Below are 18,642 nucleotides of genomic sequence, written 5' to 3'. Positions count from 1 at the left end.
TCACACTGGTCCCTCCATGTGGAAAAGTTGCCCTGTACCACTAGCAGAAAAATAGTCCAAAGCATGTTTCCGCCTCCATGCTTGACTGTGAGGATGATGTTCTTTGGGTAATACTCAGTTTCTCTTTCTCCAAACACATTCGAGTTTGATTGATCGATTGATTGTATCTGTGGGCCACAAAGGCATAGACGTTGACCTCCACTAATCAAAGACATCGCTGTTTCAATTTAGGATTGTGGCTTTATTTCTTTTCGTGAATAAAACACGTTTATGTTGAAACGAGGGGGAGCTCACACCATTGTTTCACAGAGCTGTAGCTCATAGTAAGTCTGCGTTTAATGGTTACGTAATCGCTCATAGTTATTGGGATTTTTACATCAAAATCTCCCTGCTGAGCTCCGTACTCTATGTAAAGGGTTAGAGTGAGTCAAAACATTAATATCAGACACCTAGCACACTGTTGTAGGCCCTTGTTAGCTTCAAGCATAAATCCTTAGTTATTTACCGTTTGACGTTTTGTTTTCTTGCTGAGAGTTAGATAAAAGATAAATCTTTCATGCCTCTGTGGTAAATATGAGCAGCGGTTTAGTTTAGCATAAAGACTGAAATCGGGGGAAACCACATTCATGGCTCTGTGTAAAATGAGCACTTTGCAACAAATGAATCACCTCATCCAACCCTTCTGAATTTGTCTTAGCTTTTTTCAGAAACAGACACTGTTTGTCTTCCTGACGCCCTGAGTGAACGCTGCTGCCCTATTGGAATATTGTCTACATACATGTGTTATGTACCATAAATCGTATCCGTTTCTTTTGTTAAGGTGATGTTATAACCTTTGGAGTGCTTTACAGTATCTGAAATCTGCAGTTAATGGAGGTAAACAAGGATATTTTTGATTTGAAGCTATTCTGAGGTAGAGGAAGGCAGCGTTTTTTCTATTTTTCTTTTTTCCTAAACACACCTGCCTTGTGTTGTCCCATATTTGGGCGAGCCACAGCTGTTTTCCGGCTCTGAGTGTTTTGCTCGGTGGGGGCCTCCATGTTGTCGAGTGGGCACGATGACCCCGAACAGCAACAGACTGCTGGAGTTGCATTAAAAAAACATTAGCTGTGTTCAGGCAGATATTTATGCAGGGAGACCGACTGCTAGCGATATGACTGATGCTCGTGCTGTATAATCATTTGCAGGGTTTGATCAGGCTGAGCTGTAAAATTGTGAGTCGGCATTCCTGTGTGGTTCCACACTCTTCATTAGTCATTTAGCTCTTCATTACTTCAGCCTTGGAGGACTCAGACACGCCAGCCATTCGACATCATCTTCTTATACTCTGCTTCCAAAATTCAGTAATAACCTGCTTTCTTTCTTATTAATATACTTTCTTTGATATACTATACTTTTATATGCATTTTTTTCTTTGGAGATGCAGTATGATGCCTGTGAGATGGAGGCGGGGGAAAAAACCCAGAGGAAATGAGACACGGGAGGCGTTTAAATTGTGTTGCACTCCTGAAATCTGCTTTTCAGGCTGTATATGGTGATCCATTGATGCCCCACTTCTTAATCCATTTCATTTAATTCTCTGCAGTTCATCAACAAGGCATCTCTATTTTTATTCATTCATATTAATGTACTCTTTATTATTTGGATTAGTTCCTCTAGCTATAGTAAAATATAAACCCCCTTCAGCCTCTAGTCTCCTGCTATATCAGCTGTAGTCTCAGCAGGCTGGCCCTGCTCTTGCTCACTTAACCCCTCGGTATTTTGATTTAAGTACGAGGCCCGTCACCGTCTGCCCTCTCTGCCCCTATTCAAATACTTGGTCTTATTTCCTCATCGTTTCGCTCCTCGACCCGAGCTGTGGTCCTCTCAGCCCACGGTAAGACTGTTGCCGTTGTTTTCCAGGCACACAGAAATAATCTGGGCCTTTGTTTGAACCATGCTCCCATTCTCAGTGCTTTGCATGAATGGCACATTATTTTCCTGTTTGCTTCATTGTCTTTACTTTCGTAGCTCGTGGGTGAAAGTGTGTGTTTTTTGTTTGTCACAGGAAATGAGATTAGCCAAGCAGTTAGCTAGCAGGTGGGCTTAAGCATGTGGGTGTATTCAGAAGGCTGGAGAGATTAGCCTAGATGTTAGCTGCTGTGTGTAGGTTGCAGCCTGTTCTTCTGATTCTGATGACATCTGTCAGGACGTTGCCGCCGGCTGGAATAAGCCAACACAGTGTACTGAATGTCTTTGACAAGCTTGTGTTCACTTTTTTTTTTTTATTATCTCTTGCAGCTTGCCAATTACCAGACTCGGATGGAAAATGAAACCCATAAGTTGTTCACTGAATTACCAGTTTATCAATTTATCACCATATATGCTCACACATGCATCAACTGACACGCGCACGTTTAAAAAAAAAAAAAGATGTGTGACTCATGCACTTCTGTCTTTTCCTTTGAATTTGGTTTCTTTTCTAACATTAACACCGGAAGTCATTGACATACATAGAGCAGCCTTCACAGAATACCACTTCTGCTTTTGGCAGCATCAGAAGGAGGTCATAAAGATACTTTGTTCCTTCCTGCTAATTTTGTCTGATGCCTCGCTATTTGCATCATTGATAGTAAAGGAAAAATTGCATCATGAGAAAAAGAGAAACGTCTGAGCGCACCTCCTCCGGCGCTCTGCGACTGGGTCCTGGATCTCCAGGCTATAGCCATTTTGTGTGTGTGTGTGTATATGGACTTATTATTAGTCCAAGGCCAATAATAAGTTTGGATTGTTTCACTTCATATTTAGTCCAACATTGACTTACCAGACTTCTTGTTTCACTTCCTGGTTAAAACCACTGATATTTTTATTTTGGGGTAGCAGCACAAGAATCATACATTTACTAAGTTTGCTAACTTTACCATCAGAAGAAACCCCGTTGCTTTAAACTTGTATTTGGTTCTTTCAAACCATATCTCTGTCTTAATTGTTGATTATGTTTTTATGTTGATGATGATCAATCCATCCAAAATGATCATTAACTAAACAGACAGCCTGTAAGGTTTTCTGCAGATCAGGTGCAAAACCTCATTTCGTAACTTCTCATCGATAATCTTCAGAATGAAAATCTTCCCCTGCACTAAAACGTTTCTGAAAGGATGTGTTTGTCAGTTCGACATGTTTCCAGTCAGCATTCTTTTTTTTCTTCTTTGCATCCATTTTACCTCTTATCTGTCTTCCTGCTGCCTGTCCTCGGCATCTGTGCTGTAATTTCATTTCCTCTCTTGTGCTGTATATTAATTCACGTACTCCCCCACCATCACACGCTCGTGTCAGATGTGCCTTATCTGAGCAGCCTTGTAAGTCAACACTACAAAACTCCAAAGAATGTACACAAATCAGTTTCTCTTACGTCAGTGTGGTTTAAGTCTTTTTTTTAATTTTTATTGTTGTTCGAGCATTAAGATTAAAGTTTTATCAGAGAGCTGGAGGGCAGCGTCAGAGAGGGAGTGCAAGTAATGGAAAGAATGGAGATTGAGGGTTTGTTTTAGAGCCAGAGGGGATGTACTGTATGGGGTACAGAAGGTAACAGTCTGAGCTGTCACATCATCTCACAGACACAGCTGAGCTATAGTTGGTTTCATGACATAGATAAATGATCCTAAAGGGATTTTCTTTATGGTCAAATGTAACACAGGTTTCTGGTCTCTGAGTTTGAGTAGAGTAGGCTGCTAATTCTTCTAAAATTACTTGAAAGCAGGGACTCTATGTAAATGATGCTGAAGAATGGAGTCTGCGGTTGTTGTTTACATATCCCAAAGTGACTTTCTTCTGTCTTCTAATCTGCCCCTCATGCTTCTTCTTCTTGGCATTTCTCTCCAGTTGGCTTATAGTTATGTTTTTGCCTCGCTCTGTATTATTGCCTTCCCTTCTTTCACTCCTACTCTGAGATACTAGAAATCTCTGGAGATTGCACTTTAGCTCATCTTTTATGCAAATCCACAAAAAGAAAAAATCTCTCTGCACCTCGACCTCCCAACGTTTATATGATGATTATGGTGGAAATTCAAAGATGAGGGGGAAATTTGAGAAGTCCTGACGTTCATTCTAACCGCTGCTAAAAGACGATGCAGAGTGTAAAAAGGGAGCCACTGGCATTACTGGGTATAGTTATTAAGTGGAAAAAGTGAAAACTGCTTCGCGGGTGTAACAGAGACATTAGAGAGAGATGGAGAAAAACATTTTACTAACTACTTTACACCCCTGACATTAAAACTTTTTTATACTTAATTTGACATTTTAGCTTAATTACTTAAGCTCTGTCACCACTGTTGCACGGGTGCTTTTAGCTGCTTTCAGCTGCTCCCTTATTTCCCAAGGGATCAACACAGCTGGGTTTAGGTCTCCTCCTGGCCTCCAGCTGGGGATGTTTCATGCATTAAAACAACTGTGTTAACCACTACACCTCAGAGCCACTGTCAACTAGGGGGCCAAGTCCTGTTGATTCTCTCTCGCTCCTTTTATAACTGACATAATTTACTTTTCCCAAATCTTGTCCTTTTTCCCCCCTACCTCTTAAAACAGCTTTGATAAGTTCGACTCTTAAGAAGACCCTTTCAACCAAAATAATTACCATACATTACTCTTCTTTCAAAAACAAACAAACAAAAAAGAATGTTGCTCTGCAGAGTTATTCATACCCTACTAACAATCATCTCACAATTTCAGTCTGGTTTTCGGCCAGTTCACAGTACAGAGGCACCCCTGGTCAAGATCACAAATGATCTTCTGATGGCAGCCGACTCTGGGTTGCTTCTTGATCTGAGTTCTGCCTTTTGATACAATCTCTCATGATATTCTTTTAAAGAGATTAAAGTCTGGTCAAGTCTGTTGTAAGTCTGTAAAGCATGTATAGTGAAAACTTTTCAATTCACAACCTTGCCCAGTTGTTAGTGGTGTAACAACTGGGCAACTAAAACTTTTTTTGAACAAATGTGCTAAGCTCGCTCTGTGCGTTGCCACTTCTCAAATCGTTCCTCCTTCCCAGATCAAGAGCTTAGTTGCTGTTTTCCATAATGCCTTAAATTTTGAAACGCACATCAATAATATCACTCAGCCTGCATATTTCTACCAATGTGATATTGGTCGGCTTCATACATCCTGTACATCAGTACTGATTTTCTTGGACGTGCTCTGGTTATATATCATATTTATTAAAGTAAAAATCTTAAACTTCTCTATAGGGTTCAGCTGTTCATAGCCAGAACTCCTTCCATAGAACGTATTACTCATTTCCTTCAGCAGCTGCATTAATTTTAAGATTTTTGCTTCTTACTTTCAACTCTCTCCACAATCTCGCACCTTCATTTTTCTCTCACTTTCTGCACATTGCCATTCCTTCCTGTACTCTCCTCTGTTACTCTTATTATACCAGCTGCCTGGCTGTCCACCTTGGGCTTTTGAACTTTCTACCAAAAAGCTTTCCGCCTTCTTTCGAGCTCTCTCCTGCACCACATTTGCAACATTGATCCTGTCCCTGTCTTTAAAGCCAGCCTGAAAACATCTCTGAAAACATGTCTATGCTGTTTGATTTTGGTGTGTTGTGAATTTTAATTCTATGCTGTCTTGCAGCTGTTATTTTATCCATACTGTGGTTTTGTTCATTGCTCGTAAGTTGTCCTCGACCATCTTGAAAGGTACCAAATGTAATATTAGAGGTGAAAATTTAACAGAATATTTCAATAAAATTTGCAGCATTTCTGACAGTTCAGGAAAAAAAAAATACTGAACATCAGTGACTGCAGCTTGCAGACAGCAGCATTTATTAGTGCAAACAAAATGAACGCATTTTCCATCCTTCTGTTCTCCAGTGAGCTCATGGATCATAGACGCCCTGATTCAAAATTGGAATCTGTTGCCACAAGGTGCCAGCAGCAGTAATATAGTGCAATATTAGAGATACAGGTATACATACAAAGCATAAGCACAAAAGTATCCCAGGTAGTCTTTTCCACTGAAATGCTCAACATTTCAACAGTAACAATAACTCAAGTAATTTAACCTTGTAACTCTTCAGGACCCTGCACTATGCTTGCACATAATAAAATTGAAATGGAAAATCCCTAACCTGTAACCTCTAACCCTAACCCATCAAACATTTGCTCTTTTGTTGGAGGTTGTTAATGTTCACTATTTACTAAATCATCATTGGAGGCTGACACGCTGCTCTCGTTGTTGGGCATGCCTGGGCTTTAAACACTGTTCTGCACTGTGCCATTGATATTATGATATGACAGTTGTATGTCACAGAAAAATTTACTGATATTATTCCTACCATCACTGTTGTTATACTACGCCATTATGCTTGTGATTAAACCATAGATGGCAGATTTAAGTTGTTAGTTAATGAGTGAGTGGTTTCATAGTGACATTTGACCCTCGTAGTCACATCTAGTTCTTTAAAACCAAGATGGCGAAAGTATAATTGCTTCACAACAAGCCTCCAGAAACCCATGGATGATGTTACAGTACAGGGTGGGCCATTTATATGGATACACCGTAATAACATGGGAATGGTTGGTGATATTAAAGTCCTGTTTAAACATTGTGAGTTGTAAATCCATCTTGAGGAGTTTGTCCCCTCACATATACTAATGTGCCACAAACAGGACTTTAATATCACCAACCATTCCCATGTTATTACGGTGTATCCATATAAATGGCCCACCCTGTACTTAGCTTCTATATTGTCTGCGGATTAAACATCAAATCCACCTTAAATGCCATATTAAGCAGTTAATGAGTAAATTATTACCAACAGTCCATTCTCTTATTCCAGATTGAATAATTACCTGCACAGACAGATGCCAGAAACTATCATTTCTTATTAAGAATGAGAAATTATTGTTGTTGTCTCATGCTTTCTTGCTTTGTGGTAGATCTTTGTTCTGTCTTCACTGAGATATTTGAATGCTAATCAATCAAATCACATCAAGAAATTATGTTTTTTTTGTTTTCGTTTTTTTGTTTGTTTCAGAACCTTCACAGTGGCATGTGGAGTGGATGGTGTTCAAAAGTCATGAGTTCTGTTTAGAAGCCAGGGGACTGGAAGCCAATATGAAGAAAAATGGCTTAAAGGGATGTTGGCCTTTAAGGAAAGGGAGCTTTGTATGAGAGAGTGAGGCTGACAGGCTTTACTAAGGAAAAGTAATATGGAGAACAGCAGGTTCACTCTAATTAAACTGCTTATATACAAGTAAAACGACCTATAGCCGCTTAAAAATAAGCATACAGTTGGTTTAACAGAAAATGTCTATTTTTTTTCTGCTCAGAAGTGATTAGCATCGTATAACTAGCGCATAGGTTTAACCTGTGCATGCAACAAAATGTTTCCTTGTAGATTATATTCTCAAGTAAACAATTCGCAATCAGATGAAATAAAGAAGAGCCGAAAAACCCTCACGTTTGAGAAGACGGTGCAAAAAAAATGTCACTTTAGAAAGTGTTAAACTGCAGAAAAGTAGAGTCTATCAATAATCTGAAGACATGGGATGGTGAGCTAACAGAAAATTGTAGTTCACAAACTTTGACTAATTTTTACCCAAATTGCAGAATTGAAGTCAGAATATAATCACATAGGAGTTGAACAGAGGAGCTTGTGATTTGATGGATTGCAATCGGGGATTTAGAAAGTGGAAACAATTTGAGACTTGTGTGTTAACATCGTGGTTTCCAATACATGCTGAGATGGCTGCTGCTCGCCAAAGCCTCACAGTATAAGCGGATTACTGAGTGGATGTATTTTGTTTTCTTTCTTTTGTTGCTTGTTATCTTTATTTTTTTTTGTATTTGCTGCCAGTCCCCTTTCTTTTATTTTCTTTCCCCCCCCTTTTTTTCTTCATTGAAGCACTTTTGGGTTTTTTAGCAGGATTGTCAGCAAACAATTTGCTAAAGGTGATTTTGCATTTGTTTGTTTTGTTTTTTTTGTGTGACAGATGTCTCATTTCCTTTGATATAAAGGTGTCCAAGGGTTCTTTGGTATAAAATGAACAAACAAAACAAAGCAGAAAAATAAAAATTGGTTTGGAAGGTTTGATTAAAAATGTCATGGACCAGATTCACCACCGCAAACAATAACAGAGGCATTAGCTGACATGCCCTTTTCAGACTTTGGAAACAAACTGTTCTCCCTGAACGTCTTGATTTTCTGATAATATCTGACCCTCCCACTGTGACAAAGTAATTCCATCCTTTTCTTCAGCACTTTCCTGCCTCTTTCTCTCTTGTTTTTTGTTATCTGTGGCAGTAATTTGTTGTTACTGACACACTCACTAATTAGCTCTGATGGAGCAAACTGCAGCTGCTGACAGCCGTCTGATTGGAGAATGGTTTTCATGGAAAATTCTCTTTCCTCTCCACCCTGTAATCACACCCAGCTTTACAAGCAAAATACTTTGTGACCCTCTGCCTTTGTCCAGGAAACAAACCCACACAATGGCTGAGAAGTCAGGATGAATGTGTATGAAGTTGCTTAGATTTGTAATCTAGGATAGCCTAACAAAATACTATATAGATTTCACAAATGGGTACTTACTTATTTATGGTTTTGTTGTCATTCTTGAATGATTAAGATGCTGAAATGTTATTTTACAAACCATCATATTTTTTTGTATTTTCCTTACTACTTTCCCCCCCCCAAGGTTTTAGATCAGGCCTTTAAAGTCATATTTCAAAATTGGGGGTTAACTGTTTTCCACAAGGGTGACCACTTGTTTGGGTAAGGAGGGGATAGTGGTGAGCTGCACATATTTTATTGTTCTGTTGTTGTGTCTTCCATCGGTCCATCCATTCATTCTCTTCCTCTATGTGCAGTACCCACAATCCCACACTGAAATTCAAATCCTGAAAATACTGGGCTATTGAATATTTCCTAAAACCTGAACCAAATCTAATCTTGTCCTACTCCTCCTTTCCTTCCCTCCCTTTTCCTCTGTCTCTCTCTCTCCATACAGTGTTGCATAGACAACTATGAGGAGATGGTGAAGCTCTTGTTGGACCGAGGAGCCAGTGTTAACGCTCAGGACAACGAACTGTGGACGCCGCTGCATGCTGCTGCTACCTGTGGCCACGCAGGACTTGTTAAGATACTCATCGCACAGTAAGTCATAAAGATATGATACATCATGATTTCCTGCAGCACAGCCCTTATCTTGTCTGAGATAAAGACCAGCACCACGAAAGTCTAAATATGTTCTTATGAAATCTAATATTTAACTCATTATGCTTCAGGAAAATTGAGTAATGGCACTGCCTTAGGCTGTAAAAGGTCATGTATGCAGTGAGGAATACAGGGAGTGCAGAATTATTAGGCAAATGAGTATTTTGTCCACATCATCCTCTTCATGCATGTTGTCTTACTCCAAGCTGTATAGGCTCGAAAGCCTACTACCAATTAAGCATATTAGGTGATGTGCATCTCTGTAATGAGAAGGGGTGTGGTCTAATGACATCAACACCCTATATCAGGTGTGCATAATTATTAGGCAACGTCCTTTCGTTTGGAAAAATGGGTCAAAAGAAGGACTTGACAGGCTCAGAAAAGTCAAAAATAGTGAGATATCTTGCAGAGGGATGCAGCAGTCTCAAAATTGAAAAGCTTCTGAAGCGTGATCATCGAACAATCAAGCGTTTCATTCAAAATAGTCAACAGGGTCGCAAGAAGCGTGTGGAAAAACCAAGGCGCAAAATAACTGCCCATGAACTGTGAAAAGTCAAGCGTGCAGCTGCCAAGATGCCACTTGCCACCAGTTTGGCCATATTTCAGAGCTGCAACATCACTGGAGTGCCCAAAAGCACAAGGTGTGCAATACTCAGAGACATGGCCAAGGTAAGAAAGGCTGAAAGACGACCACCACTGAACAAGACACACAAGCTGAAACGTCAAGACTGGGCCAAGAAATATCTCAAGACTGGTTTTTCTAAGGTTTTATGGACTGATGAAATGAGAGTGAGTCTTGATGGGCCAGATGGATGGGCCCGTGGCTGGATTGGTAAAGGGCAGAGAGCTCCAGTCCGACTCAGACGCCAGCAAGGTGGAGGTGGAGTACTGGTTTGGGCTGGTATCATCAAAGATGAGCTTGTGGGGCCTTTTCGGGTTGAGGATGGAGTCAAGCTCAACTCCCAGTCCTACTGCCAGTTTCTGGAAGACACCTTCTTCAAGCAGTGGTACAGGAAGAAGTCTGCATCCTTCAAGAAAAACATGATTTTCATGCAGGACAATGCTCCATCACACGCGTCCAAGTACTCCACAGCGTGGCTGGCAAGAAAGGGTATAAAAGAAGAAAAACTAATGACATGGCCTCCTTGTTCACCTGATCTGAACCCCATTGAGAACCTGTGGTCCATCATCAAATGTGAGATTTACAAGGAGGGAAAACAGTACACCTCTCTGAACAGTGTCTGGGAGGCTGTGGTTGCTGCTGCACGCAATGTTGATGGTGAACAGATCAAAACACTGACAGAATCCATGGATGGCAGGCTTTTGAGTGTCCTTGCAAAGAAAGGTGGCTATATTGGTCGCTGATTTGTTTTTGTTTTGTTTTTGAATGTCAGAAATGTATATTTGTGAATGTGGAGATGTTATATTGGTTTCACTGGTAAAAATAAATCATTGAAATGGGTATATATTTGTTTTTTATTAAGTTGCCTAATAATTATGCACAGTAATAGTCACCTGCACACACAGATATCCCCCTAAAATAGCTAAAACTAAAAACAAACTAAAAACTACTTCCAAAAACATTCAGCTTTGATATTAATGAGTTTTTTGGGTTCATTGAGAACATGGTTGTTGTTCAATAATAAAATTATTCCTCAAAAATACAACTTGCCTAATAATTCTGCACTCCCTGTAGTAGCTCTGTAACAATATGACATCAGGTTTTTGCTGGATTCAGCTCAACATGTCAGTTCTGGGTAAATATTGAGATCAGCACGTCACAGCATTAAAACAACAAAAATAAACAAACCGAACAGTTGCAGTTCGAGACTGAATGCACCAAAATGTAGTTAATTTGTTAACTATTAGTCATAAAGTTTAAAAGACGTGCTTCATTTCTACTAAACTTCACTTGCATTATTGCAGTTCATGAGAAGAGGCTTACAGTTATGATATAGTGACAAGATATAAAGATTTCTGTGAACATCAGATGTATGAATAGCTCTACAGGCCACAGAATAAACAATACAATTTGATTTTGTGGTGGGTCTGTTATGGTTTCCCATATTATTGTTCATTTTGTTGTGATAGTGGGCTCATACTAAGGGACAGATTTTCCCGAGGAGGCTTGAAACGCTGTTTCTAACTTTTTTTTGGGTGCTCCTGGATCTGTATGATGTTATAAAGAGAGGATTTTAATATGGAAGCCCCTCCCACCTGCTTTTCAGCTCTTCTGTTTGTAAAGGACAGCCAATCAGAAGACCTGGCTTAAAGAGCCCCAAGCTAAAAAGTTTGCTAAGGGGCCAGTATAAGATAAATCATGGTTATTTTAAACCATAATGAATCCACTTTAGGTTGAAAGTTTAAATTGACCAGCAGTATAATGAATGGCTGTGATGGTTTCCCAGGCAAAAACATGTGCTTACATGATACTCTAAACTTAATAGCATGGCATGTTGTTGCCATGCTGTCAAATATACAGATATAACTGCAGCTACTGTCCCCAATGAGCCACAGACGCAGTTTGAGGAACCTGATTTTTTTCTTGTCCAGACAGATTAGGTTTTTCTGTTCCAAAATCAACAGAAGCAACAATTAATGCTAATGCACCTAACAGCTGTGACAAATGATACAAAAAAAGAGTGAAAAACATCGTGGAAATGACACTATCCTCTACTAAAAATCAGTGTTATAATGATATTTGAAGATAAAGCAAACCCACTGAAGGTCAGTAAAGGATAATACTGAATTATTTCCAGCCGCAGGATGTGTAGTGGTTTAATAATGACAGAGACTGAATTATTATCCAACTTTGATATGCAGATGTTGTTAATAATTCAGTAACACTGACCCAAATTCCCATAGGGAAAAATGTCCTTGTTACTGTCTTTGACTGGATGCAAATACGTGTAAGAAGTATAGATGACTCATGAGTTCACACATTGTGGACATGTTTAATTAGGATTTAATTAGACTGAGTTTATTAGGCTTTAATTGCATCCTAATGAAGCAATAACAGCGACACATGTACACACAAAGAGACAAAACAGGCAAATTAACATACTGCACGTGTACACATTGGTATTGTTTCTGCTTGTTAACATGACGGGTTGAACTGCAGCCTGTATGCAGAGACTTACACACACACAAACACACTGCTGCCATCTGTTGACGTGCAGGACTCGTCAAAGCGACCGTGCTGTGACATGGATGAAGTTAAAAACTGCTGAATGAGGCAGTGTCATTTGTTCTGGGCTGAAAGACGTTAATTAGCTTCTTCAGTTAGTGCTGTGCAATGCACATTTGTTTTGTCATCCCCATCCAAGACTTTGAGTTATAGATTGTTAGTTTTCAGCATCTTTGTGTGTTACAGTAGGTCGGGACATGAAAACAGGGCGGCGTTACCCTGATGACTCAAGTTGTTTTGGTTATTTTTAAACTTTTGAGGATCACAGATGGTGCTATGAAATGTAATATATTGAACACTTTTTCTCATTGAGTCGTTAGCCCTGCATATTGTACATTCGGAGCATTTATTAACTCTGATTGGATTTGTTGAAATATTCATCCGCTCATTTCCCACAGTGGCGCAGATCTGCTGGCAGTCAACTCCGATGGGAACATGCCCTACGACCTGTGTGAAGATGATCCCACGCTGGACATCATTGAGACGGCCATGGCCAACAGAGGTAGAGAATAAATGCTTAAAGGGGAAGTTACTGACAGGAAGGTTAGACAGATGATAAAATCTTTTAGTAAGTTTAGAATCAGATTCAGTCTGTCTGCAGACTGTCAGACTGATAATTGAGAGAAGATTACATAGTTATGCGCAGGAGTAATGATGTTACACAAAGTACGTTTATGTTGGGATTATTCCAATTAAATGTAACTTTAACTTTACCAGCACATGTGAGTTTTTTTGTAAAACATTTCCTTTTTCTTTTTAGACTCCCAGTGAACAAGATATTTCCAGGAAAAACAACATTCACTTAGTTCAACCCGTTCATTTCCTTCCCTGGTTACATCTGTTCATTCCTAGTCGACAACTGTGTATTTTGCCAAAACGCCAGGAGACTTACCAGAAGAGGCTAGCTTGCTAACTCAGCCTCAGCTTCTTAGACTTATTGAAAACACAGCCTACCGCTACCTTACTTTAAAGCTTATGTTAGAAAAGTTAAAAGTTGTATCCAGTCTAAAAATCATTGTCTGGACAGCAAAGTTCATGTATTGCTGTATAGATCTGCTGTTTTAGTCTGAATAAAACTGTGACAGGTTATGTGTGGAGTTTAAAGCAGGCAGGCACAGTTTAATCAGCTTCCTTGTACTTTAACACTTGGACTGTGTTGTTACTTTTTGTTACTTTTTTAAGTGTGACTGCTATAAAAAGCAGTCGTTTAAGAGCCCAGGTCTAGCAAAAATTAGAGATGAGAAGGAAGGAAGATGCAAATCTTATTTTAACCTTTGCGGCTTGCAGCTTTTGGCAGTCTTAACGGTCATAAGAACAGATTGCTGAAGAAGATGGCATCGGAGTTGTGACCTGATATCACACGTAGTGTCAGGCACAGTTTTATGATTGACACTGTGAGGAGCTGAAAGTATTCACAGTTCTCTCTCTCTGTGCCAGCGGGGTGCAGATTAGGATACTGTATATTCATGCTGTGTCACTGTAAACAGCTGCAGACGCCACAGTTTGTCTCTGCGACATGAGTGAAAGAGAGTTCAAGGAGATCAGCGCTGACATAACTGCACATCAGTGATGAAGGAGGGGGAAACTCGTGCGGTTTGCATTTTTGTCTGTTTGTGCGGTAATAATAATAATAATAATAATAATAATAATAATAATGGATTGGATTTATATAGCGCTTTTCAAGGCACCCAAAGCGCTTTACAATACCACTATTCATTCACTCTCACATTCACACACTGGTGGAGGCAAGCTACGGTTGTAGCCACAGCTGCCCTGGGGCAGACTGACAGAAGAAGTGTTTGTGCGGTGTGAAGAAAGACGCGTACAAAAGCTGTCGAAGCAACAGACAAATTTATTTACACTGGAGTAAAATCAAGCCTCTTAACACGAGCTGCTCTCAGTGTTTTGTTGTTGTTTTCTGGTAAATGGTTACATCCTCAAGCTGGCATGTGTTCTCACGGCTGGGAACAAAACAACAAAAACGAGCAGCAGGCGGTTTTCACTGTACTATTGTAGAACTGGCTGCTAAACTGTGGCTCATTTCAAATATCATTTTGCAAAATGCAATTAAAAAGATTGCAAAAAAATTTAATTAATTGCTTTCTGATTACAACATAGTTTAATGGTGTTGCCTTTGGGCCATAGACTAAAACAAAGACGTCACACAGACCTCCAGTTGTATTAGTAGTTATTAACCAGGAAACGGGGTACAGTTGGGTTTTTGGCTAACCCTAGTTATGGCTTTCTAGCTTGGTTAGTGTTACTAAGTCCTAACCACTTATGTCTGGTTAGCAAAGCTGGTGTGCCAGTATTATACACTTTCAAGGCCAGTCAGCATCCCCTGGCAACCCCTGGTTTGCTGGGAAAAATGTGGCAAGTGGTTGTGTCAGTTTGGTGGATACATGTTGTCATACCAAAAAGCTCCTGTTGCTTATTACAAGGTTTGCATAGAAGAGTTTCACTTGTCTGCAAACAAGTGTGATGCAAACCAAAACAGAGACTTTTTGCCTCCAAAGTAAAACTGGTGCTTTACCTTTGCATCCAAAACATATTTCAAAAAGTCCTACTTTTACTTTGAAGGTGAACAGTCCCCAGTTAGATTGCGTTGCGCTTTTCATAGTTTCACTGTCACTTGTCTTCCATGCAAACTACAGGCCACCATGGCAATATCTTAGTGACCAGAGCAATTAGTGCAGCCTACCTATTTGCAAGCAATTTCACGTAGCATCTGCTTGTCATGGGCAGTCATTGACTTAGTCCAGGGGTGCCCAATCCCAGTCCTCGAGAGCTACTATCCTGCAGCTTTTAGATGCATCCCTACTCCAACACAGCTGAATCAAATGGTTTGATCTCTTCAGCATGCCATCATGTTTGGCAAAGGCCTGATAACAAGCCATTAACAAGCCACAAGATTTTTGGGGCCAGCATGACACGACTGTTGACTGAACTGCAGTTTTTTTTCTGCTTCTGCATTGATTTTGTTTTTATGGAAGATGCTGTTTGCTTTGGACAGAACAAACTTTCTGTTTTTCCTGTACAGAAGCAGTCTAGCAGGCTGTAGCTTCATACTTACTTTATTAAAATGAGTGAGTGTGCAGCACAGTTTCCTTCTAAGTATTAAAGTGTATTCTTTGCCTCCCAGATCGTACACACATATTAATCTTTCTAACATTTTGTTAACACTGTTAACGTCACCTCCACTTTAGCGATTCAACAAACATCTTTAAAAAAGACAAAAAACTCAGTAGTACATGAATCATATCTAATCCTTCTTTTCGAGTCTCATACAGACACATTCGACGTGTTTCAGGGCAGCGTGCTGCCTCACAAAAGTCATTGCTTATTCATATGCTCACACCTCTTTGTTTACCAGTACGAGGCTGTTGGTTGGTGTGCTTCACAAGTGGTATCAAAAACAAAAAAGTAAAGAAAAGGTGAAACTTTCCTAAGTTGGTTAAGGTGCCCTTCAGCACACTGCTAAATGCCAAATGCATGTGTGGAGCTGGTGTGAGTAAGCAGGAGACTGTAGATGCAGGGTACTGAAGGCGAGCATCAGGGGTGCTCAGTCATATTTCCCTGGTTAACGAAAGCTCGAGAAGCCTGGTTATTGCACTCATAAACAAGTTTGCAGTTAATAATTTTGATCTTTTTAACAGTACAAACAGGACACATGAAGCCACATTGTGTGGATGCGAGGCATTATTGAAAATGCACAGAGACAGAGAGCGGGGGCTCTCAGAGGGAAAACAGACACTTGAAAATGAGGTTCTCAGCTTACAATAGGATCTCTCAAGCTGCAGAAAGCAGATAGCGGTACAGTAGGTGAGAAGAATGATTATTAAGCTGATTAAAAGGAGCGTGGTGCTGCTAATTGCTCCCGTAATGTTCTCAGCACTGTACTGCTGGATAAGACTTCTCTCCCCTGAGACACTGCAGGGATGGGAACACACAGTCAGCCTCTCTCCCCACACACACGCACGCACGCACGCACGCACGCACACACACGCACAGCACTTGATATGCAGCATCGACGGATTCAGTGCTTCCTTGATCCTTCCCCGGAGAGACCAGTTCATCTGTGATGAGCTGCAGAGATAAGGAGCGGATCTGTGTATCTGGGTAAAATAGAGTGGGGCATGACACCTTTAATGCCTTTTTTTAATGCCCAGTCAAATCCACACATGCAATAAAGAAGGGAAGATGGTAACACTTTGTGCATATTTTGAATATCGTTGGCCTGTTCTGCATCGCTATTTGAAAGGAAAAAGTCTCACGATTCCAGTGCAGCAGCAGTCATAGTTCGTTGGACAAGCCCCTGCTCTGTTTCTTCTGTTCAGGTGTTAAATTCAAATGATCCGGAAAAGTGTTCCAACACCTTCAGTTATTGAGTAATGAAATCTGATTGGCAGGTTAATGCATACTACTATTCAATGTGCTGAAGCCTGGCACTGCTTCCGGTGAGGGCCTGGAGGTACCTGCTCAGTAATAAGAAGATAATGACATCCCATAGCCTGCTTACACCTTCCAGACGTCCCTTTTCCCTTCTCATCCCTGTGATGCGTTCATGGTGCATACGTAAAGGTGCAGTTGCAGTACTTAAGAGACAAAAGTTCCAGACCACTTCAAATACAACTTTTCATACAGCTCAAAACGTAACACCAAACATACAGACTGTTCACAAAATATATCTGAGCTAAATGTAAAGTTGCTCCTTCCCAAGGAGAGAAAAAACCCCCACTTTAATTGCAGCACTAAAAGAGAGAAAGGAGAGGAAGACTGTTATGTTTAAAAGAAGCATTGCTGAATAAGGCTACGTTCACACTGCAGGTCTTAATGCTCAAATCCGATTTTTTTGTCTGCTCGTTCACACTACAAATAAAATGCGACAGCAAACGCACTCTAGTGTGAACGCTCAAAGCGGCGCATGCACAAAAGAAGACGTCACACACAACGCGCTCTGTTTAGACCCAGAGCAAACAATATTGTTTGACTGATGGCCCTTAATATAAAGACTTCGGACTTCACGTTTCCCAATTTTTGCTTTAAGTTATTTTGTTATTTACATAATAATGTGAATAACCTAATAATGATCCTTATTGCTGTTTTAGAGAGGAGCGGTGCTTCAAAGGATAGTTGCAGATTTCTGTCAGAATCTGCAGATTATGCAGTACAAAGAAAATGTTCACGTTTCTCCAACGTTGTCTTCCCAACAGTTTCACTGACATCTACACTGGATGGCCAGGAAGCGTTCACGATGTCTTCTCCGGCGCTGATAATTGGCGTCTGTCTTGTGTCAGTGACGTAAAAGACGGATTTAATGCGACATGACCGTCGCATTAAAACAGCAGTCGCTTTCTAAAACATCGGATATGTATCAGATTCAGTACCACATAGGAAAGTGACCCAGATTGGATTTGAAAATATCGGATTTGTAACGTTTACACTGTCATACCATGATCGGATATGGGTCGTATAGGGTCAAAAAAAATCGGATTTGATGCGCTTTCGCCTGCAGTGTGAACGTAGCCTTAGTGAATACGTCCTCATTTCTTTTAGTTTTTAAATCAGATATAGTCTAAGTATACTTAGACTATATCTGATTATACCTAGTATACTAATTATACATATAAGTATTAGTGTAATACTGTAAATATACTAATTTTGTGTTATTAAAAGGTGTGTGGAAATACCAAGCCGTTAGTGCAGGTCAGCTGGTTAGTTTGCATGTCTTTTATCCCGTCTTTCTTCTCTCACCCCAACCAGTCACAGCAGATGGCCCCGCCCCTCCCTGAGCCTGGTTCTGCTGGAGGTTTCTTCCTGTTAAAAGGGAGTTTTTCCTTCCCACTGTCGCCAAAGTGCTTGCTCATAGGGGTTCATATGACTGTTGGGTTTTTCTCTGTATGTATTATTGTAGGGTCTACCTTACAATATAGAGCACCTTGAGGCGACTGATGTTGTGATTTGGCGCTGTATAAATAAAACTGAATTGAATTGAATTATGCAGTATTGGGATAAAAATTTATAGTGATGGACTGTTGGAGTGGGTACTAGGGTACTGTTACTGGGTGACGTCAAACCTAGCAGGAATTTATATTTATGATAATGATGCTGATTAGACTTACTCACTGAATTATTCATTTTATACTAGTTTTATAGTTTCTAGGGGTTGGAAATCAGCCATGTAGCATGCATAACATCTGCTTATATCATGTGGAATTCATTTGGCCAAATCCACAAAGAGCAGTGAACAAGAAAAAAG

At 40.1% G+C, this 18,642-nt stretch overlaps 1 protein-coding gene across 4 annotated transcripts in view; it reads left to right on the top strand.

Annotated features, from left to right (window-relative positions):
- The window catches only part of ppp1r16b (protein phosphatase 1, regulatory subunit 16B), a 92,049-nt gene that overhangs the window by 58,500 nt on the left and 14,907 nt on the right, over positions 1–18,642 (top strand). For all 4 annotated transcript variants that reach the window (XM_082534241.1, XM_082534238.1, XM_082534240.1 and 1 more), the window contains exons 4-5: positions 8,991–9,136; positions 12,782–12,885. In XM_082534241.1, coding sequence (XP_082390367.1) covers positions 8,991–9,136; positions 12,782–12,885 — 250 coding nt within the window. The remainder of the gene's footprint in view (positions 1–8,990; positions 9,137–12,781; positions 12,886–18,642) is intronic.

The sequence above is a fragment of the Aulonocara stuartgranti genome (genome assembly GCF_965226115.1).
Source record: "Aulonocara stuartgranti genome assembly, chromosome: 5".
Lineage (NCBI taxonomy): Eukaryota > Metazoa > Chordata > Actinopteri > Cichliformes > Cichlidae > Aulonocara > Aulonocara stuartgranti.
Note: the sequence above shows the minus strand (reverse complement) of the source record. Positions and strands in the feature narration are given on the sequence as shown.